The 26,296-nt window shown below is 39.7% G+C and overlaps 1 protein-coding gene across 1 annotated transcript; it reads left to right on the top strand.

Annotated features, from left to right (window-relative positions):
* Window positions 1–203: 203 nt before the first annotated feature.
* On the top strand, window positions 204–25,712 carry LOC119737923 (ATPase GET3-like). Its single transcript, XM_038212586.1, has 7 exons — window positions 204–340; window positions 9,299–9,504; window positions 12,484–12,574; window positions 14,099–14,249; window positions 15,412–15,519; window positions 23,322–23,537; window positions 24,315–25,712. Exons 1-7 carry the CDS (start codon window positions 213–215, stop codon window positions 24,462–24,464), a joined length of 1,050 nt encoding a protein of 349 aa, XP_038068514.1. The 5' UTR covers window positions 204–212; the 3' UTR covers window positions 24,465–25,712.
* Window positions 25,713–26,296: the final 584 nt, after the last annotated feature.

The following is a 26,296-nucleotide window of genomic DNA, read 5'->3' as shown; positions in this document are numbered from 1 at the left end:
ACAGAGAAGTTATTTTCCCACTCCTGTCTCGTTGTATCAATTTCTCATTTTTAAATATTGACAGATTTTTTGTTCATACTCAAAAAAAAAAATTGTAAACGACAAAAACTATTAATGTTGCTGCAGTTATGATGAGTCAGATACCGTTTGCGTGACGGTCACGGACCGCGGAAGCGTAATACCGCCCTCTATTGACTAACAATTCAATCAAGATGGCAGCCCACATTGATGACGATGGCTTAGCTCCCCTCGAACCTTCTTTGCGCAATATTATCGACCAGACTTCGTTGAAATGGGTTTTTGTAGGCGGAAAAGGAGGAGTAGGGAAAACTACTTGCAGGTATGGCTAACATAAACTCATTGTAATTTATCTGTTTTGTGCAGTACGAGTTTTATTTCAGTGCCTTGAAAAGTGATATCTTTTCAGTGGCAGTGCCTCACGATCGGATGATCATGATGTCATCACATGGAAAATGTACATTTTTATTAGTCCGAGTGCACGAGTGGGTCCTACTAAAGCGCGTCAACAAGCGTCAACAAGCGTCAACAAGTTTTAGTAGTCGTTAAGTGCGCGTCAACAAATTTTGTATAGGCCTTTGAACAATAAGAACAGCTTTATAATGGTAGAAAAAGCAATAATGAACATCTTCTGCATATCAATTAAAGTTAAAATTACTTAAAAAGTGGTTTTCCAGCTCGAAATCTATGACGGGTTTTTCGGTTTAGCATTGGCCGCCATCTTGTTTGAGATCTACATACTACGCATGCGTGGAGTGTACCATTCACGCATAGGGGTTTCTTTATACGTTACGCTCAGGAATTAGGAAAACTATTTTTTTTTCAATTATAAATTATGCAAAACTTGGTCACGGTACTTGGCTTATTATTTAAAAAATATGCCGACTGACACTGTTCACAATGTCTGCCAAAAAATCCCAATGCAAAAACCAAACAAGGTTTCGCTAAGCGTAACGTATAAAGAAACCCCTATGCGTGAATGGTACACTCCACGCATGCGTAGTATGTAGATCTCAAACAAGATGGCGGCCAATACTAAACCAAAAAACCCGTCGTAGATTTCGCGCTGGAAAACCACTTTTTAAGTAATTTTAACTTTAATTGATATGCAGAAGATGTTCATTATTGCTTTTTCTACCATATAAAGCTGTTTTTATTGTTCAAAAGCCTATACAAAATTTGTTGACGCGCACTTAACAACTACTAAAACTTGTTGACGCTTGTTGACGCTTGTTGACGCGCTTTAGTAGGACCGGTCCGAGTAACTTGGACCCAACTTATCGCCTTTTTTAACATTTGGACATGGTCTGGCGATAGTGGGGTCCAAGCTAATACCGCGACCTGGACAACATCATCCTGTCACTGTCCCAAAAACCAACATTTTCCAACAAAAAACATCAGATTTCACCTTCAAAACGGCTTCCAAATTACCAGATATGCCACCTGAGGTACAAGTAGACATCGATAATTAAGATGGTTGTACTGAAGTTTACTTACGATCCGGAAAAAAGTGAAATTTTCCGTTCATTTCGGAGAGCTCCCCTCGCGATCTTGAACACGTTAAATTTCCGATCGTGTTTAATGTTTGAACGACGCGATTTCTTCTACATGCCCAGCGTACATTCGATGGTCCCCGTATCCCGAGTGCTATTCCGTTACCGAGCGCGCACGATACATCGATTATGATAATGAGTAGACTGGATCACGTTTGTAAACACATGTGCATTTCAAACGATAATAGGGAGTCGGGAACTAGCGCAGCTTTTATGGCGGATACCAGTTCAAGCTGGTTCCCGATTCCCTTTTACAGTTCGAAATGCACATGTATGTGTTTACAAACGTGACTCATTATCATAATCGATGCATCGCGCGCGCTTGGTAACGGAATCGCACACGGGATACGGGGACCATCGAATGTACGCTGGGCATGTAGAAGAAATCGCGTCGTTCAAACATTAAACACATCGGAAATTTAACGTGTTCAAGATCACGAGGGGAGCTCTCCGAAATGGACGGAAAATTTCACTTTTTTCCGGATCGTAAGTAAACTTCAGTACAACCATCTTAATTATCGATATCTACTTGTACCTCAGGTGGCATATCTAGTCATTTGGAGGCCGTTTTGAAGGTGAAATCTGATGTTTTTTGTTGGAAAATGTTGGTTTTTGGGACAGTGACAGGATGATGTTGTCCAGGTCGCGGTATTAGCCTGGACCCCACTATCGCCAGACCATGTCCAAATGTTAAAAAAGGCGATAAGTTGGGTCCAAGTTACTCGGACTACATTTTCATGTGGTATTATTAATCGCAGTGGCTATCGTTACGGCAGCCGTAACGCATTTCCCATTTTCTATCGTTACGGTAGTCTGCAACTTTGATAAAAACATGAGAAGAAAATATAAAATTAGAAGGAAAAAAGTGAATTTGAACGTTATAAAATTCGGACTTTCTTTATTTCCCTTTTTAAAAAATCCTCCAAAGCCTCAGGTAAGAAAAGGAAAAAAATTCGAGTGCAAAACTGAGATGCGAACCCGCAACCTCGGGGTGCAAAATCCTACCCTCTATCGACTGAGTTGTCGCACTGCTCGCTAAAACGTGGGGAAACAAATAATTATAGGCTATACGTATACCTGCTTGCGTATCAAAAAAGTATCATAGAGGGCGCTAAACAACGGCTGCAATAACGATAGCCACTTCGATTATTAATCGACCACATTTTATTGTGGGGATTTCAAGATTCATGTGTATATTATCGTTTATGAAAAAAATGCATATAACTTTCAGTAATTAAATTATAATTTAAATAGGCATAGGGTCGGATAAGTATAGTTGTTGCACCCATATTAGGAATCCACCGAAACTATGTAATAACGCCCTCTGTTGTCCAATTTCTAGTTTCGTTAACGCATTTACAAATCCGGCGATGCTCAGATCAGCGCACCCAGCTGGCTGCAGCCAAGTAGACCTGCTCAAGTCTGGGTTTCGCTTGGTCAGTGCGGGAAACGCACGCCGTAGGTTGCGTATTTGTATGGCCGTAAAAGTAACATTGATTAATCAGTATCAGATACTAAATTGTATTATGCAAAATGTAATACTTTGTTAAGCTGCATATTCATGTCGAAGTTTGCTCTTATTTTCTTCCCCTCTTTTTTGTTAACAAATGCTTGTGTGCGTTGCTAAATAAATACAATGTATCGTGCTTATCTCAGTCCCAACAAAAATCAGCAATACTACATTGTACAAATACGAAGACGGTAAAAGCTATTTTAAAGATATAGTTCATGGTAATGTTAAATGTTTGAATGGAGGACTTGCGAGATTTGTGTTACAATATTGTTCTTTTTGTATGGAGGAGAATAATTTAGTTGGAGTACCTTTTACATGTACAGCTATAATAATGACAATAATAATAATTTTTCCTCAGGAAATTTTAAGATGTGTTTAAAGAATGACGCCAGTTATTGCACTGTTGGGTTTTTTCTTTAAGGGGGATGAGGTGGGTACGGACGCACGGTTGTGATGGAGGCGGTGGTTTCATTTCGAAAAGCATCTACGCTAACATCAGGTGGCGGGGGGGGGGGGGGGGAGGGTAGATTGCAACGGGATGGACTGATTTTAAAAGCGAAATATAGAAGCTAATAAAAGCAAAATTGAAGTGTAGAAAAATATTCAAACGGGAAGAAAATTTGATTTTGCAACAGGCAAACAAAACCATTATGGGTAATCAGTGGGATCTCAAATGGGGATATTAGTAGTTTCGTTGCAACGAAATTAGAAATTTCTAGTGTTTTTCTTAGAATTTCTCATCAAGGCCCACATTTTCAAATGGTTTACTTAGGGTCTTGACAGTGTATGAAAGAACATTGGCAGTAGTGTGTTATTTAATGACGCAAATGGGGATATTAGTAGTTTGATTGCAACGAAATTAGGAATTCAGTGGTTTTTTTAAGAATTTCTCATCACTGCCCACATTTTCAAATGTTTCACTCATTTTCAAATGGGGATATAGTGTGTTAATATGACGCAAAATTAATGGGGATATTAGTTGTTTCTTTGCAACAGAATTAGGAATTTACATTGCTTTTCTTAAAATTTATCACGCCTTTATTTTCACATTAATGTCTTGACGTTGTATACAAACATTGTCAGAAGTGTGTTGAGGATGTTAAGAATTGTTATTTTTTTTAACGTAATTTGTTTTAACGTAATTTGTCATAGAAAATGACAAACAAATGAACTGTGTTGTACTTAGGGTTTCCATTCTGGCCCACGTTCAAACGTAATACTCTGCGGGTTCTTGACATTGCATTGGCAGTAATAGGGCACAAACAGGGCAATTTGTTGCAATGAAATTGCCGCACAATTCATTCTTTTTCTTTGAAAAATGTTCAAGTTCACTCATGGTCCAGCGTTGTAGTCAACTTACAAAGGAAGTTACCGGTAGTGGATTATATCGTAGAAGAAATAAAAAGTATATTGTTAATTTTGGATTACCCGTTGGAATTACGCTGGTGTTTTTCTTCACATTGTCTATATAACTGCTTGCTGAAAAAACAGGTAAATTTCATGCAGGATATTGTCTTGCTGGAATTCTTTGCTCTTGACACATCTGAAATAATCAGTAAGATTGGCGGGTTATTTGGTGTTGTATAAGTTCATTAGTATGGGCGTCGTTAGGAATTTGTTTTTAGTTATAGAGGGGCAAACTACATTTTTTTCACCAAAATCCCTGTACTTTTTCCAGCGTATTCTCGATTTATCATTTCTTTCGAGGGGGGTAGGGACATCCCCCAAACCATAGAACTAATATTTTATTTTATTTTCTTTGCTTCAGAGGAGGCAAGCGAGGCCCATGTATCCTTAGACTTTATTAGAATTAGTTGATTGTTCTTGTTTTGTTTGAATTTTTTTTACGAACACTTATAAATTAACATAATATTAATGCTAAATGACCCGTCAACCTCATAACAAGGAAGCGATATTTAAGTGGGTTCCTAGAGGCCTATGTATTTTAATGTAAACTGTTCAATCTGACATGTCTGATGGTGCCACATGGTATATTTCAATGTAGGGTATAGGCCTACAATCAAGGCCAAATCTCGCTGGGCCACCAACTCCCAGCTCAGCTTTTGATGTGGGGGGGGGGGGCAACCACACCAAAATGTAGACATGTTTGTTTTTTCTCAAGACACTTCAAAAGGGGGGGGGGGGGTTGGTACCCATCTGCAAAATAGGGGCGCTTTTCCAAAATGACCATTAGTATGCATACTGCAAATCATATGCCCATGCATTTTCACGGCGCATTGTAATGGTTTTTGAGCGGGTTTTATTTTGTGGGATTCATTGTCAGAACTCTTTAACCATTTCTTGAAATTATTGCTGAAAAAAAAATTGTTAAAAAAAAAAAAAATTCCGTCGGGAGGAAGGGGGGGGGGGGACATCCCTTCTATTAATAAATAGTAATGAATATAATCCTTGTTTTACCGGCCGTGCCATAATATGTTCGTGAACGAGACAGTACCGTACCGGATCTACAAATGCGATACCGAAATTGAAATTCCTAGTTTCGGCGCACCGAATTTACAAATCCGTTGATTCCTAATATGGGTGCATCATAGTTATTCCTTTTATTTCCCACATTTTGGAAAGGGAAAGGGGGAAGGGCCAACTGTGTGTGTGTGTGGGGGGGGGGGAGTTTTGAGACCTATTCTTCAGCTTATTGGAGTGTGCATAAACTTGTGGTTATTTTTAATAGTTTACTAGTTTATATTTAAAGAAGGCCTAAAGAAACAGAGTTTTACACTTTTTTATCTTAATTAAACGGATATGTAATGTAGCACGATAAAAATCCCCCAAGAGCATGTATTAGGCCCAAAAAAAATATTCGGTCTCTGGTCAGACCAAAGTTCCGGAATTGACGCGGGGACGCAACTTTTTTTAGCTGTTCCCAATTTCAATTGGGAACAGCTATTGTTTTCGTTAAAGTTTTTTTTTTTCCTTTTTTTTTTTTTTTTTTTTTTTTTTTTTTTTTTTCTTTTTCCACTTTTCCCATAGGTTTTGTACACGTTTTTATTCTACAAGCCACTTTTGCAATTATTTTAAATCCGATCAACTTTAAACTCAGCATAGTTATTAACCATCATCTGAGGATGTATGCCGAAACTTTTCGTCATGCTGACGTCATCACGTGATTTATTATAGAGTTTTGAATATTTAATTTTTCCCATAGACTTTGTACACAGAAATTTTTTTAAAAATGTCAATTTTTAGAGGGCATTTTCGACTCTTTGCCAGTTATTTATTTACACCAATCTTTGTCCAAGCAAAGACCCTAATTCAAACAACATTGTGTAATGATGACGTCATGATGACGTCATCCGGTGTTTATTTATAGGCAATTGAATTGTGACAATTTTAATATTTAAAAATGCATAAGAAATCAACCGTACGCGTCCGCAGCATTCTGTTGCCGGCAAGTGGTAGAATAGGTTAAGGTCTTTATTTTATTCAGTGTGCGTGAAATCACGTGACCTTTGCTTCCGGTCGAAAAAGGCCAAAACCGGAAGTGGCTTATTATTTAAAAGTGGTAATAGATATGAACTTGCTTTTAACGGTGTTAGTCTCTTGACTGATAGTATTCTTCAAATCATCTACCCATGACGTCATGCAATCTTCGAGCGCCCTCTAGCGACAGGTTGAAAATTAGCAAAAATGTATTTTGAATAGATGTCTGTGGCGAAGGTTGTCGGAATCGCCTAAATATTGGTGTATATGATGACCTTGACCCACTTAAGACGTGTGCAAAGTTTTAGGCGTATGACGTCATCAGACCGGAAGTTATAATGAAAATGCCCTTTTTCCTTAGAAAATTCCTGAAAAATCAATCCGTACAGATATAATCTTGAATCGCCCATTAAATGATAGCATAAACATTTGCCTCAACAGTGCCAAGTTCCCAGCTTGTCAAATTGTTCACACAGTTGACGCGACGTCGGCAAAAAATTCCCTTACCCAAGTTGCGGTAGAGAGCTTTAAAACGTGCACAGGACTTCCACAATGTGTATAGCACGTACACGTGGCTTTGAAACGTCGTTCAATGTACATTACGTCCCTTCATTCTCGCCAAAAGAGGGCAGTACATAACTTTAATAGTTGTACTTAAGGCACAGAGCCTTAAGTTTTATGGGATCAAAATAAGGACAGCTGCGCGTCACCAAAAAAATATAACGGCACACCGTAAAAAGTGAATGGCGCCCCCATTCGCCTATAAGTAGACTTGTCTCAGTCATTTTTGATCTGCTTTAGGGGAAGTTGGACACATGCATTTTCAAATATATATCACACGTTTTTATTCTACAAGCCACTTTGGGAACTATTTTAAAGATGTATGCCGAAACTTTTCGTCATCGTGACGTCATCAGGGGTCACGTGACATCTATTTATAGATTCAATTTTTACAGCCTTATAACTATAGAACTATTTGACCAATTGATCTCAAATTTGGTAGGTATACAGACAGGGAAGTGTTATAAATGAAAATTGATAAGTCAAGGTCACATGACCTTCACTTCCGGTTTTACCGGAAGTGGTTATTTTAGACCCCTATATCATATCTCATGAATTATTAATCTGATTGGGTTGAAACTTCACATTGATACGAAGCTATGTTGACAAATAATTATATTGCATTATTTTTTATACTGTGCACTTAATTATTGTTATGTTATGATGTCATGAATATTTAATGAGGCAATCTTTACAGTCCTATAACTATACAACCATTTGACCGATTGATCTCAAACCTGGCAGGTATACAGACTGGGAAGTGTTACACATGAATATTGGTATATCCGGGTCATGTGACCTCTACTTCCGGTGTTACCGGAAGTGTTAATTTAAGACCCTAATTATCATATCTAATGAATTAGAAATTTAATTGGGTTGACACCTTATATTAGTATTAAGCAACATCAAAGGATAAATATGTAGCATTATTATTAATGGGCAGTTTAATGTTTTCATGTTATGACGTCATGAATATTTAATGAGGCAATCTTTATAGTCCTTTAACTATAAAACTATTTGACCGATTGATCTGAAACTTGGTAAATATATAGACCGGGAAGGGTTATAAATGAAAATGTATATGTCAAGGTCTCGTGACCTTTACTTCCGGTTTTTACCGGAAGTGCAATTATGTAAGATAATAATTTCAATTTTACAAGTTAGAGATTTTTGCAAAAATCATTACATTATTTTCTACTATCCAATAGACAATCAAAAACAAGTTGGGAACAGCTCTGTGGTTGTTCAGTTACAACCACATCTAGTTTTTCTTTTCTTTTTTTTCTTTTTTTTTTTCTTCAAGCTTGGATTGTACAGACAAGGTGGGGTACTATTTTGCTTTTTTGGTGTCCTCATGCATGTCATGTACATTGGTGTCCTCCATAATTTGCCTTGGTGCTCTCGATCATTTGCCTTGGTGCAATTTCCCATTCCTTGGTGCTCTTTGGTAAAAAAAAAATCGACGTGCGAGCAATAGAGGGCGCTGTTGGAGCTACCGCGGAACATTTTGGAAAAAAAAAAAAATTGACGCGCATGATTAAAATCGACGTGCGCGCTGACCAGAGACCGAATTTTTTTTTTTGGCCTTAGCGTTAGAAGAATTCAAATCACAAAAAAAAGTTGTTATGGTTGAATCTTTTTTTTTTTCAAAGAAGGTAAAAAAAATAAACGTAGTGGCTATCGTTACAGCAGTAGTAATGCAATTTTCAAATGCTATGGCATTGCAACAACACCATTGCGAATCTATAGGCCCCTATCACATTTACAACTACCAGTTGAACCAGAATGTTTCAGTAGCACAATCGGTTAAACGTTCAGCTACTGTGCGGAAGGTTCTGGAATCGACCCCAGCACTGCGCATTTTTTTTTTTTTTATATATATATATTTTTTCTCATAATAGTTCAGTTTTGTCTTTACTTTTATGTTTTGATCGAATCGTTCTTTTTATTTAAGTAGATTTCGTATTCTTCTTTGTAATCAGTGGCTTTGGAGAATTTTTTTTTAAAAAGGGAAATAAAGTCCAAGAACCATTCTGTTAATAGTCTGGTTTCAGCAGCCAAAAATCCTGACGTTTAATTCTCTTAGGTTAGGAACGGTTCCGTAATGATAACTACTGCGAAAAATACAAAATATACAAAATACAAACATATAAAATGTACATTCTCTTACAATTATGTAATTTTACCTTTTTTGCTTTCCATTTGTTGTTTTTAGTTGCAGTCTTGCCATTCAGCTGTCCATGCATCGGGAGTCGGTTCTCATCATATCCACGGACCCCGCCCATAACATCTCCGACACCTTCGACCAGAAGTTCTCCAAAGTGCCGACGCAGGTCCGTGGTTACACCAACCTCTTCGCCATGGAGATTGACCCCAACCTGGGCATGCATGAACTGCCGGATGACTATTTTGAAGATGGCAGTAGGCATCCCTTTTTGAATATTTATCTTGTACATGTATACGAAGTTTAATATTAGCTTTTGCCTTTCATTGTCATTTTTAGTATCAGGCTGTCCATTTTCGAATAATTTGTTGTTCAGTTAGTTCAAACTGCGTTCGACAGAAAATTTGGATATTCAAAACTGCCAGCTGCAATTGCGTGCTGCGCAGTACAAAAGTTGCATGAGGAGCGCGCCAGTTAAAATTTGCACACGGCGAGCGATATGGGCTGCTGGAGTAAGTATTTTATAACTGTATTAATTCTAACGTGCTATAAGGATGGGAAAAATGAACAGCCGTCGACAAAAAGTTACCATCAACACAAAAGTGGCACCTGACTATAAAGCACCACACTTTACGACAAAATAACATCACAGTCGTGTGTACGTGCCTATTTCTTTGGTTTTCCAATATTCTTACCTGCAAAAAGCTATTTGAGAGTACAGTTGGGGGTGACCGCTCGACGCCATCTTGCCTGACTGAAATAGTTGCTGCGAAGAGTGCGGCCACTGCGTGACATAGTACAAATCCCCTGGTGTACGTGCGTCACACACAAGGAACGGTGCGCGCGCGTCAACCAGGGAAATTAATGTGTCCCGCCCATGGGACGTCGTTGCTAGGTAAAAGGGCCCCCTCTTTTGTTGGCGCACGGAGCCATTAGTATACTCAGTGTTGTCTGAGGGCTTGCAAGAAAAAGCAAATTCCCAAGCTTACCCAAGTGGGACTCAAATCCACGACCTCCTGCTTACTAGTGCAGATGTCTTTACCATTGTAACCATCGAATTGTGAGGTTTTTTTTGTTTTTTTGTAGCTCAACATTACCCCTTTCAAAATATATTGCCATGCATTTTGCACAGTGTGTGCATATTTTTCTTCTCAATTCTTTGAATATCACGTTGTAAACCAATTATGACCTAAAAGTGCCATACTAATACACTTGTCGCTGTGTTGACCAACTCCTTTATTTGGTGTTGAGTTTACTGCATTTGCTCAAAAAGAGGAGAACTAAACTGGCATTTCTTTCGCGGACCTTTTCGACGGCCGTTTCAGAATGGTCAATCCAGATACCTGCCACACCAAGTTTTATTAATTTTTGATTTAAGTGCATGATCAGTTTTTTGGTCTGAAATATTTAGGAGCGACTAGGTCAAAGTTCATCGCTTGTAATTACTACAATGTTAAAGCCCTGTCCGCACTGGACTTTTTTTGGTCAAACTAACCGAGACTATGGGTACTTTTCCCATTTTAAGTCCAGTGCGGACAGCCTAGGACGTTTTCCTCTCGGTTACTTTTCCTGAGTCCAGCGGTTACTTTTACTGGCCAACTGCTGCCCAGGAAAACTTCCCACGCGCCCAGGAAAACTGACCAGGTCACTTTCCCCGAGACGATAAGTCCAGTGCGGACAGTGCGAGTCGGTAAAAGCGGCTCAGGAAAGCGTACATCCAGCCCGAGCGCCCTGTTATGCATACAGAGACCGCACGAACCTGCACGTGCAGTGGCCGAACATTTTGTAGAAACACGCTGCGGTGTATCATCAAGTCCGAGCGGTAAAATCTGGTTAAAATATATATTTCAACGGACAAATACATACACAGAGAAGAGAGATCACGTTCTGAGAATTAATTTGCGGAAATTCTCTTTCTCCACCGATGTATGTTATTTTCTACGATCCAAATTCGTCCTGATACGTTACTGTAGTCATGCACGGAACATCATGGTCCGGTACCGTACGTAGGCCGTAGTCACTGGTTCCTGGCCCACATCATAGCTTCGATTCTGTAAGCATGCGATGGGAACCAACGAATACTGATGGCACTGCTGCGCTGCCGCACGGAACATCGTACAGCGGCATGGCTTCGACGACGTGCATCACAAATGCGTCAGAATTATAGGCCTTTTCGTCAAGATTTAGCGTGTCAAGATGAAATAATATCGTGTAAACGATTATGTTGTGCATGCAAATGGCGTGTGTAATATTACTGTGCGTATCGGCGGCTGAAAATGTGATCGGCAATTTATTTTCTGTGTACGGTGAGTCATTATACTGACACTGTGACAGCTCGGTTACTTCTCCCACGTGGTCTGGGTAAATTTTCCCGTGTCGAAAGTCCAAGTGCGGACAGTGGTCACATTTGACCATTTCTCATTTTACCATCGTCTCGGTAAAACCTTCCCAAAAAAAAGTCCAGTGCGGACACGGCTTAAGTCAATGGAAGATCAATGCATAAGTTCACCTGCCCGAAAAAAAAACCCCATCTTTTTGGGTCAAGCAGGGATGTAGTCGAGTTCATCACAAGTAAATCACGTGTCACAGGGGATGAGCAATAACAAAGAATTGCCTTTGCCACCGTTCATTTGCATAGCTTGTGGGGCGCTGTGGTCCAGTGGTTAAGGTGTTCGACTCGTGTGCCATGGTACATGGGTTCAAATCCTGACCGTGGGAACATGGTGCTTGTGCTCTTGAGCAAAGCACTTTACCATTACTGCTTCGTCCTTCGGATGGGACGTAAAGCCCTAGGTCCCGTGTGTTGTGTAATGCGCGTTAAAAAACCCAGTAACACTTATCGCTAAGAGAAGGGGTTTGCCCCGGTGTTTCTGGCAGTGGCTGCAATATGCGCCGCAGTACCTTGTAAACCATTATAAGGTGCTACATAAGTGGTCTCATATTTCTCATGAACTTTATTTATCTTTCTTTAATAATAGACATAATTGCTAGCGCCTTGAGTACCAAATTGTTGGTACATGTAGATACGTGCGCTATTATAAGACTCCGATATTATTATTATTATTGTGATGAGTTGACATGGGACTGGAGAACTTGTGATGGACTTGCAGGGACTTGTGATGGACTCGACAACATGCCTGGGATCAACCTGAGTTGCTCCTAATACTATATGGTTCAGTGTTTCTACTGCTGCATAGATGTATACTGTGTTATTTCTTGTGAATATTTCTTGACAGGTCCTTGGGCAGTCGGTAAGCAGATGATGCAAGAACTCATGGGTGCATTCCCTGGCATTGACGAGGCAGTCAGCTTTGCCGAAGTCATGAAGTAAGATGTCTTCATTTGTAGTGTACTTGGATAACAATGTGGTGCTTATATAGCGCCTTATACCAAAGGTGTCAAAGCGCTTTACAATTATTACCCCTGTTCATCAGGCCATGAGACCAGTTTCTGCAGCAGCTCATTATCAGCGCATATGGCCCGTACCTTCGCAGGTATCCATTTACTCCTGGGTAGAGAGAAGCAATGCTCAAGGGCACATGCACCATAACCCTAGGCTGGACTCGAACCCACAACCCGCAGCTTTACCTGCAGACCACGAACCCAGTGCCCTTAACCACGAGGCCACAGCACTGAGGCCAGACGTAGATTTGTCTGAGGCCACACGTAGATTTGTCTGAGGCCACACGTAGATTTGTCTGAGGCCACACGTAGACTTGTCTGAGGCCGCACGTAGATTTGTCTGAGGCCACACGTAGATTTGTCTGAGGCCACACGTAGATTTGTCTGAGGCCACACGTAGACTTGTCTGAGCCCGCACGTAGATTTGTCTGAGGCCACACGTAGATTTAGCTGAGGCCACATGTAGATTTGTCTGAGGCCACACGTAGATTTGTCTGAGGCCACATGTAGATTTATCTGAGGCCACAGGTAGATTTGTCTGAGGCCACACGTAGATTTGTCTTTAGCACATTTGATTGTGGGTGGCCATCGCTATTAGGGGAACACAATGCCACACTAAGAGGTCATTGGGCATTTCTATAGGCAAAGTTCTTTTTCATCTAGTCTCTATTGTTATTCATACATGTATATTCTTTATCAAATTGCCAGTGTTGTGAGTGTTTTTTTCAGAACCATGCGTCATAGAAGAGATTAATTCCATAATCGTACCCAACAAACGTACCACTTTATTCAATTGTCACACATCTTCACAAGTAATCACAAGTCTATCGCAAGTCCTACAGTCCCAAGTCCAGTTAGAAGCGCTTCAAGCAATCTGTGATAAAGACATTCCTTAGTGTGCATCAATTGGGACTTGTAAATTGACTTGTGGAGTAACTTCCGATTCACATGTGGCCGGACTTGTGACTAACATGGAGCGCCATGGCCTCATGGTCTGGCGCATTCGTGGTCTGCTGGTAATTCTGCAGGTTGTGGGTTCGAGTCCAGCCTGCGGCTATGGTGTGTGTGTCCTTGGACAAGGCACTTTGTCACTCATTGCTTCCCTCCACCCAGGAGTAAATGGGTACCTGTGAGGGCAGAGATGGTTATTGTGGTTGATTTTAGCTGCTTTGCGCCGAAATGGCAGCATGGAGCTGTATACTCCCCAGGGAGCTGAGATGGTATTTGGAATGTTTCATTGGCCCAATGAGCAGGGTAATAATGATGTAGCGCCTTGAGCACCAATAATGGTGGATACATGTGCTTTATAAATACACATTATTGTTATAATTATTATTAACTTGTGATGGACCCCACAACATATCTTCAGTTTACAATAATCCTTACAAGTTCCTTTTTTTTTCAAAGTTTTTCAACTGAAACTGAGGGCTTTATTTTCTCCCTTTTCAGGCTGGTGAAGAACATGAATTTCTCGCTTGTCGTCTTCGACACGGCGCCTACCGGTCACACTCTCAGGCTGTTGTCCTTCCCGGCGTTGGCAGAGAAAGGACTGAGTAAATTGCTGCAACTCAAGAACCAGTTCAACCCCTTCATCCAGCAGGTGCCTATTATAGGGAACTTAGATATCCTTGTCTCTTGGCTCAGTCGAAGAGAAGAGGTGGCTTCGTAACCATTCCTGCTTGGCGGGGGAATAATTGCTTCGATCAACTGATTTATGGATGAAAACTTACCTTCATACTCAAAAACCCCTATTACCTGATATGCACGAGCAACCAGTGGCGCACCCGGGAGGGGGGGGGGGGCTCGGAGGGCTTTGAGCTCCCACCCCCCCCCCCCCCCCCCAAAAAAAAAGGTTGTCAATAATTTTTTTTTTTTTTTGGAAGTTCTTTTTTGTCCCAGGATTTTTTTTTTTTTTTGGAATTTTTTTTTTGTCCCAGGATTTGTTTTTTCTGTGGCCAAAAAATGTTGGCCAATTTTTTTTTGAAAAAAAAAAATAACCTCTAAAAAATTTGGGGAAAAAAATTTGAGCCCCCAAAAACCAAATCCTGGGTAGGCCACTGCAAGCAACCAGTGAACACACGCTCAGAGACTAGCTGCCATAGGCCAAGAAAAAAACACCTGTTTCCTGTTACCCCACCCAACCTAGAAAATCACTCAGAACCTAAATCTATTCACTAAAACAAATATGGTGACGCCCCACCTTAGTAGGCCACTTGAAAGGGGTGTCAAAAGTTGGAACACACACTGAAGAATACAAAGGCGAACGTTACAAATGCAGTATATTCCTATAATTAGAGCGCTGTGTTACCCAAAAATATAAAGTCAACTGGAAAAGACATATTCTTAATTGTATTAACCCTAACAGAACTCAACCCATCAAAACCAAACGGCATGTTTTGTTGGAATCTGTCAGGATGGGTACAGTACCCCTAAACTGACAGTCTTTTACATTGGGTTGGCACACCTCCAGAATCAAAGTCAGAAATATGTGTGTGCAGTTTCCCATATGGTGTTGGAATTTGCCAGGATGGGTATGGTTCCTAATAAATCATGCTAGGGAGTTAGGGTTAAAGCGGTTCCATCATTAACATGGCCTACTCTGGCGAATCCAAAGCTTATATGTATTTTTTAATATGTTGTAATAATTTATAAAATAAAGAAGAATTCTTGAGTTAAGATAATCAGTTTTCACAGTTTGTGTATTCTTACTTAAATTTAGATCTAATATTTATGAAAACAATTCTTGCTTTCTTGTTGCCCAGATTGGTGGTATGCTTGGTCTGCCAGATATCAGTGCTAATGAGGTCCTGGGCAGACTGGAAGACACAGTGCCAATAATCAAGGGTGTCAGGGAAGCCTTCAACGATCCGGTAAGTCATGAATATTCATAGTTATTGATATACATTAATATTCATAGTCATCGATATGCATGAATATTCATAGTCATCTATCCTCAAAAGGCAGTTGTGATTTTGTGGAATTTAATTAGTTGGAGTTATTTTTGGATAGCTAAGTAGGAGTTTTGCCTAAATTGTTAAGCCAAAAAAAAAGAAGTTCTGCTTCCGGTTTCCCTACCTACTATTCTGACAGCCCCTACCCTATTTTTTTATGGGAAAAATGAGGGGGAAAACACCCAACACCATCAATTACTAGTTTTACCCTTGACTACATGCAGACGCCTCCATATGATCGTACGCAAAAAAAATTGCCAAAAAAAAAATTCCCTACCTACCTACCCTATTTTCAAATGCCATGTAATCGAAAGCAGAACTATTTGGTGGGTGTTTTTTTGGCCTTGGGGTTCGTGACTCATGATCAAAAGGTTAGGGGTTCGATTCCTACCACTGGCCATCTGTTGTGTCCTTAGGCTAGCTACTTCACCCTCACTCGCCTCTCTTTACCCAGGAGTGTACGTAAATGGGTACCGGTGTTACATTGTGGTTAACCTGGCATTCCATCTATGGGAATAGAAATATTCTTGGTCGTTTTATGCTTAGGAAACTTGAAATTAACACCGGGCTGAAGGGCCATTTAGGGGTTTGAATCTTGCTACTGGCCATTTGTTGTGTCATTGGGCAAGCCACTTCACCCCCACTGGCCCCTCTTTACCAAGGAGTGTACGTAAATGGGTACCGGCATTACATTGTGGTTAACCTGGCATTCCATCTATGGGAATAGAAATATTCTCGGTCATTTTATGCTGAGGAAACTTGAAATTAACACCAGACTGATGAGCCATTTTGGCTTGAGACATATTTTACTTAGATACATGTATAAATGGCAAGAGAAGTTGTGTTTTGCACGCAAACCAGTGATGTGCAAATTGTGTCAATCCTTGGAGCTTCTGTGAAGGCTGTACAGCGCCATCTAGTGTTGCTGCTGAGAGTCTGCATTTTTGAAACACAGGCTTGATCTCCAGCTTCACCTTCATCCCTGGCTTCAGAATCGTTTGGAAGTAACGTCCAAACTACATGTAAACAGAACTTCCCAGAACTGGAGCCCCTCTTTGGAAGATTTTGTGTTCTTTTTAGCTAAAGATGGAGCCATTTTGAGAATGAGACAACTAGGGCTGAACTCTTGTGTAGCTGAACCTTAAACAAAGCCGAGATTTTGAAAACCCTCCATGACTGGTCAGTGAATCAGCATGCTGCCCTCTCTTGGCAGACCTTGACACAACTCATTTGCCCTATGATTTCTATAAAGGGTCGTTAAAGGGATATAAGTATTACGTCCTGTAATGCGCCAAATTGGGCTACAAAATGCATTTCAAACGAAATGATGTTAATTGGAAAGAGCGTTTAGAAGTAGGTAATAAACGTCCACACAACCATCCTTTGAAAACTGGGTGTTTTTGTGTTATTCTTGCGAGAACCATGCAAGAATGATCTTTGGGGGTCATAATTTTAACTCTCAAAAATCGAGCTGTTGAGTGCTAGTTGAGAATCCTGCCGCATAGTGTTTCGCATTCTGCAGACTTGTGAGAAACATCATTTGTGTATTGGTGCTGTGTGTATTGTGACACACACACACAACGTGTACCATACACTGAATGGTCACGGCGGGAAATACATATGTATCCGTATGCCACAAAATGGCCGCCGCGTCTGATGTAAACAACTGGTTTTTTTTTTCCTTTTCTCGCGAACGTTCTAAGACATGGGTTAATTTCCTTTCAACCAGACCTTTGAAAGGGGATAAATAAACAATCCAAACATAAAATTTTCGGGGGATTTCAGGCGGTAATGCCCTTTAACCAGAGCTGTTTGCAGTAACTTAACACAACTGACATCATTTTTTTTGCTTAAAGGGAATATACAACATTTGCAAACATTGGAAAACAAAACTACCAAATTTTTACGAAATAGCTTACTAGGATGTTGGTAAATGAAAGTCTGAAGCATCCTGTAAAATTATGGCACCTGGTGTGAAGTCGTTTCCAAGAAAAGTGGTATTTTGTGTAAATTTCCAACGGTGGTCGGCCGACCACCGTTGGAAAAACCTAACTATTTTTAACTACTGCTCCAAATTTACCCTTTTTTCAGTCCAAATTTTGGTTGCTATTGGTTCCATGTTCATGAACGGGTGCAGACCAGCAAGATTGGTTTCCTTACTTTACAATTTTCCGGCATCTATAAATTGATGCATTTTATCTTAAGTGGAGCCAGGGAACCAGACTACTTGAACATTTTTGTTTTTCCTGTTTTTTTCAGCATTTTCGAACACAAAACCTCAAACTTGTCAGTGTAACAATATTTGATCTATTATACTAACCCCTCAACTAGTTCATTTCTGAAAATTACAGTAAAAGCCAGTGATGTACATTCCCTTTAATAGCACTCTATAGAATTGGGACCAGAGTGTATACTTTATTTTCTTATCCTCTGTAAATCTATCACCTCAAACCAGCAAATTTCAACAGAACAGAAATATCCCCCCCCCCCCCTCCGGCATAACTCTTTCACTTAGGTAATGTTCCCTTGGTGACTGTAAAACCTGCAAAGTGAGCATGTTCATGCTGTGAGAATGTGGGTCATTTAAACATTAATTTGTTCTGCAACGTCAGTTTTAACACTCTCTCAATATCCATCAAAGTTCAGATGTGTAAGAAATGAATGATGGGAAACAGGTGAATTGAAAATTAGATTTTGTGACACTTCATAACCGACACATACAATTTGAGATATTTCTTTCTATTGGAATTTGTTATTTCACATTTTTAAAAACAATGAAATTATTATGGTATTTGTATGGACCATTTTTATGTAATTAAAAAATGTATGTTTGATTCACATGTTTTTGGTAATTTGTAAAGAAATTCTTCCAAACTACAGTACCGTGCACATTTAAACAACATTGTGTTTGATTTGTGGAATTGATTTACATTTAAGATAATGATGAATGGTCAGACTTGTTTTTGAATAAATTTGACTGCAGAATAATAGTGAGAGTTTTACTTTTTTTTAAATGTATTTTGACATTCCTCAAAGTTTTCCCCAAAACCACCTTTTTTAAGGGCAATTCCTTGTTGTATAAGTAAGAAGTTTTTTTTAATTTGCCGGGCAACTACTAAGCTGATGTATGTGAGAGCATAGCAAGATCAAAAAGTAAAATTCAGGCATTTTTTATGATCCTCTTTATATTCAGGTGTTAATATCTTAGTTTCAACATATATTTAAAAAGAAATTATAAGTTTAAGTAATTAAGTTACAAGTAAAAGAAAAAAAATATAACCTGGTTGCAATTCTGTTAAATCTCCAAATCGTTTGAGATTTTTATTTCACACACTGTACTTACAAATTTTAAATTTGCAGAGCCTTAACAACGTAAGCGCTGTGCACTGATGATTTTTTTTTGAGGGGGGTGGTGTTGCGGGGTTCAACAGCTTAGGTTCATACCATTTAACTTGAAAGAAAAAGAACAAAACTGTGAATAGACTTCAAAAAGCTTGTTATGTTTGGCATAGTGCCAAATAATTTATGCGATTATGAACAATATTGCAAAGTTTTAGAAATAGAAATTGTTATTGCATCAAAATGTGGAGAATTATAAGCAGCCTGTATGCTAACTCAAGCTTATCAATATGGCATGCAAGTCTCGCCAGTCTACGTTCACTTTGTATACAAGTGAATGTCTTGGTACCGGTACCAAACACTTACTGGTCTAGTCACAGACTCACATGGTTTAATCTACCCACTCTGCGTTATCCATGGAACGGAAATTGAAGTCAACATTTTTAATTTATAATAGTCATCAATTTGCAATATTTTCAGCTTGCCATAAATTGTAACGCTTTTCTTTGCTTTCTTTAAAAAAATAACCTTGCCATTGCCCTTGATTGGATGGGCCCAGTCAGGACACAAAATAAATCTAAAAAAAAATAATAGGACGTTAGGCCAAAAAAAAGTCTCCGGTTCCTGGTATGGAGCTTGCCCAAAAAGTGGTGCGGCGACGCGGCTTTTTTTTTTTTTTTTTTACCTGTTTTTTTTTTGCTTCAAATGTCGGCTGATGACTGCAAATGGTGCCCGACTAAACTTAGTGCAAATATTATGGGAAACCAGAGAGGCCACATAAAGCTCATTCTCGATCATAACCCCATCTAAAAACACGTTAAAATTGTGCAGCAGCTGGATTCCAGTCAAACCAGTGAATTTGGCGGTTTTGAGACATCATCTTTCATAGAAAAAAACTTTTTCATTTTGCCGACGCGCATGGCTACGGTGACGCTCGCGCATACCAGAAACCGGAGACTTTTTTTTTTGGCCTTACATACGTTGTAGATCCTATTACATGGTGCCCAGATGTGCTGTTTTCTTGTAAAATCTCGCAGGTTTTTGAGATCAACCTACACGCTCTTGTACAAAACTGTGACCTCTTTCCGTTAACAAGAGCTCCTTCAACGATCATTGCCAATTTGTCATATTTTTCAATGTTGGTCGTCTTAAATTACTGAAATCAATCCCAAGACTTTGCAATCCATCTTGAGTTGTGTCCTCCTCCATTTAATTTCCTGCAAGAAACAACCTTGGCATATCTCGTTCTTGTGGCCATTCATCAACAGAGATCCGGGATTTCTAGGCGATGGAACGCTTCAAGAAATGTCCGTGGCACCCTCATACTAAATCAGAATATTGAACCCTCTGAGGTGATCAAACAACAAAATGAAGGCCCACATCTCATTCATCTTTTACTTTTCTTTTTGAATCTGTGGATTTGTTATTAAAAGCCACGAATTGGAAGAAAAATTTAAAAACTAGAAAAGCCAGTTTTGACTCCAAAATGGGACTGTAATAGCCCAACTGTTTATATAGAGGACTGTCTTTTGCATTTGTCGTTCAACACTGAATTTCTCCAGTGATAGTGGACATACTGTGTGTGTTCTGACCTGATCAAATTGATTCTTGTCTTGAAGTGACTTATATTAAACACAATTTCTGCAACGCAGTTTCCTGTTCTGTTGAATAAGTGGCTCTGGAAAACAGGTCGTTGGAATTAGAGCAGAGACCTTGATTATTTGTCTGATTTTAATTGAATTTTTAATTTTAGACCAGCACAGTATGTGACAGGGGTACCCTCCCCCAAAAAAATCTCCCTATACACGCCCTAGACTATCGTTACCTAACACACACCCCCTAGATACATGTATCTTAAAAGAATTCCTGAGATTCTCATAACACAATGATCAACACAAAAGAGGGGGGGGGTTCCATCTGTCTCATATCATGCTAAATAAGTTTAACCTTGGGTGATGTGGGGGGAGGTATGCAGTTTTTTGTGTTTTTTTTAATGGAATTTTCCTTTTTTTATGCTGTTTTCGTCATATTTGCTGATCTTAACTTCCTTGTCTCATATTTTGTCCCTTCAATCTTTGACCTCAAGGTCAGAGTAGTACTCGGACCAAAAATCTTGTTCATAAAAACCTTATTTTTAAAACTGTGTGGTCTTCACAAAGGCCCAGAAAGTTACACATCTACTGTCTGTAGACCAGTGGCGCACCAAGGGGGGGGGGGGGGGGGCGCATTGGGGCTTGAGCCCCCCAGAAGAGGTTTTAAAAAAAAAACATTCAGTTCCCCCCCCCCCCAATTTTTTTTTTTTTTCTGCGGCCAAAAATGTTCGGGCAAATTTTTTTAAACAATTTTAACTTGAAATTTGAAAAAGAAAGTTGAGCCACCCCCCCCCCAAGTTAAATCATTGGTGCACCACTGCTGTAGAACTTGATGTAAGAGTGAAGAAGTGGACCTGCTGCATTTTTTCTCATCCAGAATAAATCCTTGTCTTGATCTTCCCTCAACCTCCTTTCTTTCAATTTGCCCCTCTTTCTGGGTAAATCAAACAAACCGCGTCGGGTCCTTGTCACCGAAATGCACACCTTTAGCCAACTAACGATAGAGATTTTAATTAAGAAACGGCTGATAAAAACCCCAAGGCCTGCTTATTGCACTCTTAGAAACTATTGACACTGTATCCATATCCTGATGAGCCAATATTGCGGTCCCTTGTGCCTCTCCTCATCCAGAAAAACAAGCGAGGATAATGGGAAATTCATGTCTCGAAACGACCAAGGAGTATTTAATGAAGGTCTTAGTCATTACGAAGCCTACGGCCTCTCAAATCAGTGCACACAGCTGTGCACATGAGTGATTTCTCAATATTTATTGTGCTTTTCCAGTCGGGCTAGCTGTACCTAATATTTACACGTTTGTTTCAATGATACCGGCCATTGCGGCGTCGGGTTTCATAAGTGGGGCAGGGTGTTGTCATCATTAGGTAATCAAGGTGGTGGGGAAGGAAGGGGGGGGGGTGGGGAGGTTTGTGACGTGGGAAGCGGCATGGTTTGTGACAGGGTTATGTTACTGAAATTGATAGGTCTTGCAACATTGTCATAGTGTCTACTCTCACGATTGCAGTCCTTTTCAAATATTGTGTTTTGTCCATCACTGACATATGTTAAAATAAGAATTGTGTAAAGATTAACATTTCTGCGATGGAAAATTCCATCATTCTAGATATTCCAGTTCATCATTGTAGGAGTAATAGGTAGTCATTTTATATCCCCGTTAATGAGAAATCCCATGTAAGTTTTGCCCCATCTTCGTTTGTTAATTCGTCATTCTATAAATTTAGGGGCCAAAGTATGTCATTTTCCCTGTCCCTATTACCTACGTGATCGTTATTTGCCGTTGAATATCATTTTAAAAAAAAGGTTTTTATTTGTTGGGTAGATTTGTTGTGTCGCCTAAATTAAGTTGTGGGAGACGCTAACCAGCCCTAAATTCTGTAGGACCGTAGACCCATATGGTAAAGTTTTGAATTTTCTTTAATAACTTCTACATACTTTCATGGATTTTGACACAACTTGGATGCAGTGACCCCTGGGTGGGAAGACACAATTCTTCATTGGATTACCGAGGTCAAAAGTCATGTAGAGGTGATTAGAGGTCATTGCTCAAATATGCTTCAAATGTTTCTTTGTCTAAGGAATTTGATGGATTTTCATGTAACTTGGATGGAGTGATCCTTGGGTGGGGGTTCATCACAACTCTTCCGAAATGGGAGGTCAAAGGTCATGTAGGGGTCATTTGAGGTCGTTGTTTAAAAATGCACAAAATGTGACTCTTTTTAAGAACACAAAACATATAGGGATCGAGCACCGAAAAAGGCGTCTTTGAGGATGACTGGATTAAGGAGTGCATCAGAATTATACAATTTTCCTTGGCATGAAACAAGTAAAAAATATTTCTGTTGCCCCTGGATGGCATGCCAGTCCATCGCAGGTTACTCCCCAGCTAATGCCAGTACCAATTAACCCTAAAAGAACTCAACCTATCAAACCCCAACAGCATGGATGGGTACAGTACCCCTTAACTGACAGTGTTTTACATTGGGTTGGCACACCTCCAGAAACAAAGACAGAAATATGTGTGCACAGTTTCCCATATGGTGTTGGAATTTAGGTTCCTAGTAAATCATGCTAGGGAGTTAGGGTTGGCAGAGGGAGGCAAGTGGAGGTGAAGTGGCGTGCCCAAGGACACAAAGCTGCATTTGAACCCCTGATCCTCTGATCACAAACCCTAACCACCAGGCCACACTGCCAAGACATGACCTCAAATGAAGAGTGCAAGTCTTATGACCGGTCTCATGTTCTTGAACTGTCCAAAAACTTTGCCTCTTTCAGGATAAGACAACGTTTGTCTGCGTCTGTATCGCTGAGTTCCTGTCTCTCTACGAGACGGAGCGCTTGGTCCAAGAGCTGGCCAAGAACAACATTGACACCCACAACATCATCGTCAACCAGCTTTTGGTACCTGAGGAAAAAGAGAACATGAAGGCATCCTCAATGTGTAAGATGTGTGGCGCTAGGATCAAGATGCAGAACAAGTACCTGGACCAGGTGGGTCTTAAGCTTTGTAAAAGTACTAAGTTGTTTGTCTTAGATTATGTCTTGTGAGTTTCAAACATCATCTTTTGAGTTGAAGTACTATGTTGTGATTTGGGATCCTATCATGATCAAGATGGAGAACAAGTACCTGGCTCAGACACATGTAGGTCTTAAACTCTTAAACTTCTTAGTCTAAAGTGATATCTTGTGACTATCATTTGAGTTTAAGTACAATGTTGTAACTTTGGATTATACAACTACCATCAAACTGGCGAATAATTATCTTGATCAGATACATGTATGTGTTTAAGCTCTACTTAAAGTACTATCTTGTGATGTTGGGTTGTGTTATGCAGATACAAAACCTGAACCAGGCTCCCCTAATTTTTTTAAGATTTATATCTGTTGACTTTACAAGTACCATCTTGTAACTCCAAAATGTTTGTCTGGGTGTGTTTGTGTGTGTGTTGAATGTCAAGTACTATATTGTAAGAGTGCTATCTTAAAGTGCTAAGTCGTAGGTTTAAAAGTGCTATCTTGTGGATGTTCTGTCTATGGAGTCTAATACTGCTTGCTATTAAGTTTAGAAAAACGTTGTGAGTTAAAAAAGCAAATTCATATGTTTCTGTGAACTGAGAAATCTGAACACTCAGATGAAATCTCTCTTGGTTCTTGTTTGACAAATTTGCTTTGTTGAGAAGGTCACTGTTACTCAAATAACATGGAAACTTTTTCAAGTTACACTTAGTCTGTTGAACTAAAATTGTTTTCCCCTCTCTGTGTTATCAGATTGAGGATCTGTACGAAGATTTCCACATTACTAAACTGCCGCTGCTGCAGCACGAAGTGCGGGGCCAAGAGAAAGTGGCCGACTTCTCAACGAACTTGATCGTGCCGTACGGGAGTTTTCGGAAGAACGCTGACGCTGGTAATACATGACGCACTGATCCAACAGGGAAAGCTTTATTTGAGAATTGCACAAGGGTAATAACGAGAAAACCGTATTGTCTTTGTAGGGGGTCCGTGCATAGATAGGGCATTGTAGGGCGCTTTCTTGGTCTGGCACCCAACTTTTCCTCAGATCCGCTGATTTCCTCGTTTTTTACTTCTCATGAATGCCATTACGAATTGAAAAATACTGTACAAAGTCATGTGTGTTTTGGAGTTTCCTTATTTTTAAGGCCGGAGCTTCTTCATTTTTCTTGGTAGTCGGTCCGTCGGTCGGTCTGTCCCCCCAAATTTGACCAAAAGTATGGTGTTCCACATGTGCCATTGGCGTCACATTTTTCGGCGTGGCATTTTTCAGCTCTTGGCAGTGATCATTTTGAACGATTTCATGCGAGACTTTCATGCAAGACTTCTTGCAACACGGCCAGAGCTTACTGTGCACTCGCACTTGTTTTCTAAATTGTGAACCCATTTAGTTCCTGTACCGCCCCAAACCGCCCAAAACTTTGTATGAAATTGCATGGAAAGGACACGTGAACCACCGAAATATCAGGGTCCTTAACTTACTTTGAAGAGCGCCCTCTTTAGAGTGTGCACGGAGCCCAATAACTTAGATATTGACTTCACTACCTCCCTGTGTGGCAACTACACACCATATTTGTATATAAGCAGGTTTTTAGAACAAATCATTTCTCATCATCTCTTTGGGTTAATTTTGTAAAAATAAAAACTAGTTCAATGTACATGTATAGTTTGCGCTATATTTTCCTGTGTTTATGATATCATTACATCATTGCATGTTCCATGGAAAATCTATATCTTCAACTTTACACAAAGTTGGCAAGTTTTATATTCAACCCCTCCCTACCCCCCCCCCCAAAAAATATCATTCAGCTTAGTTACCAAGGCTGAGAGGTGTGACATCATATTCCTATAGACGATTGACCAATGGGATTTATATTTATTTAGTGGATTTGCTCATAAATACGTATGAGGTGTATTGAGGTAAGCTGCATGTTCAAAATCAGTTACTAAAGAACGGAAATATAATGTGCGTTTTGCAAAACAGAAAATTTCTTTCTCAAATATTAAAAAAATACATATAATATGCCTGTAATCGGAATCACTTTTAAGGTGAGCAAGGGAAAGTAATCAGCTTTAGAACTGTATAGGTTTTATGTTAAGAATGTGAAAAATAACGCTGTTATCTCCAATAAAATAATTGAACAAAAAACATTATACCACTGTTCGCTTCTTTGAGTGCTTGTTCTGTTTTCTTTTTTTATATTTTTATGCGGGGGTCCTTTCTTTCAATAACTTCCAAGGGCGATTCTCTGCATACGTCCGACCACATGATGTACAAGGTCGTTAAGGTGGTGGTACCTTAGTTTGGTCTGTAATTGTTTTCTGCTCAATTAGATGTCACATTATTAGTGAGCAGCTCATTAAAGTGTCTATAACATATACGTCCAAATTTACGGAATTGTCCCTAACTAAAACTGTTAGTTTATTGACCGCTTCCTTAGTCTTATTCTCAGTCTTGGTAATATTGGCAGTGTGTGCATTAGCTTGAGTACAGCGCTTGTGACGTATGCTCGGAATTTCCTGGGTAGCGCTGCCAATATTGCCATTGGATTGGAATCATCTTGTTGATAGCGACCTCGCTTGTCACGGACCGGCAGTTTAAGGGGAATACAATCCAAAATTCAGTCTCGTACCAAGACTACCCTTCCTCTGTAAATTGACTCAACCTGATTTTGTTATCCCACACCTGGAAAGGCTTGGATCGTCTTCTGGATCATAGCGGTAGGACTGTTAACAAT

Source organism: Patiria miniata, unplaced genomic scaffold (genome assembly GCF_015706575.1).
Source record: "Patiria miniata isolate m_02_andy unplaced genomic scaffold, ASM1570657v1 HiC_scaffold_3, whole genome shotgun sequence".
Lineage (NCBI taxonomy): Eukaryota > Metazoa > Echinodermata > Asteroidea > Valvatida > Asterinidae > Patiria > Patiria miniata.
The sequence above is the reverse complement of the archived record's forward strand: the minus strand, read 5'-3'. Positions and strand labels throughout refer to the sequence as shown.

Excerpts from the sequence above, each read along its gene's own strand:
- LOC119737923 (XM_038212586.1), top strand. The coding sequence starts at position 213 with ATGGCAGCCCACATTGATGACGATGGCTTAGCTCCCCTCGAACCTTCT. Across the intron at positions 341-9,298 it reads GTAGGGAAAACTACTTGCAG|TTGCAGTCTTGCCATTCAGC; the intron begins GTATGGCTAACA and ends TGTTGTTTTTAG. Across the intron at positions 15,520-23,321 it reads GGGAAGCCTTCAACGATCCG|GATAAGACAACGTTTGTCTG; the intron begins GTAAGTCATGAA and ends TGCCTCTTTCAG.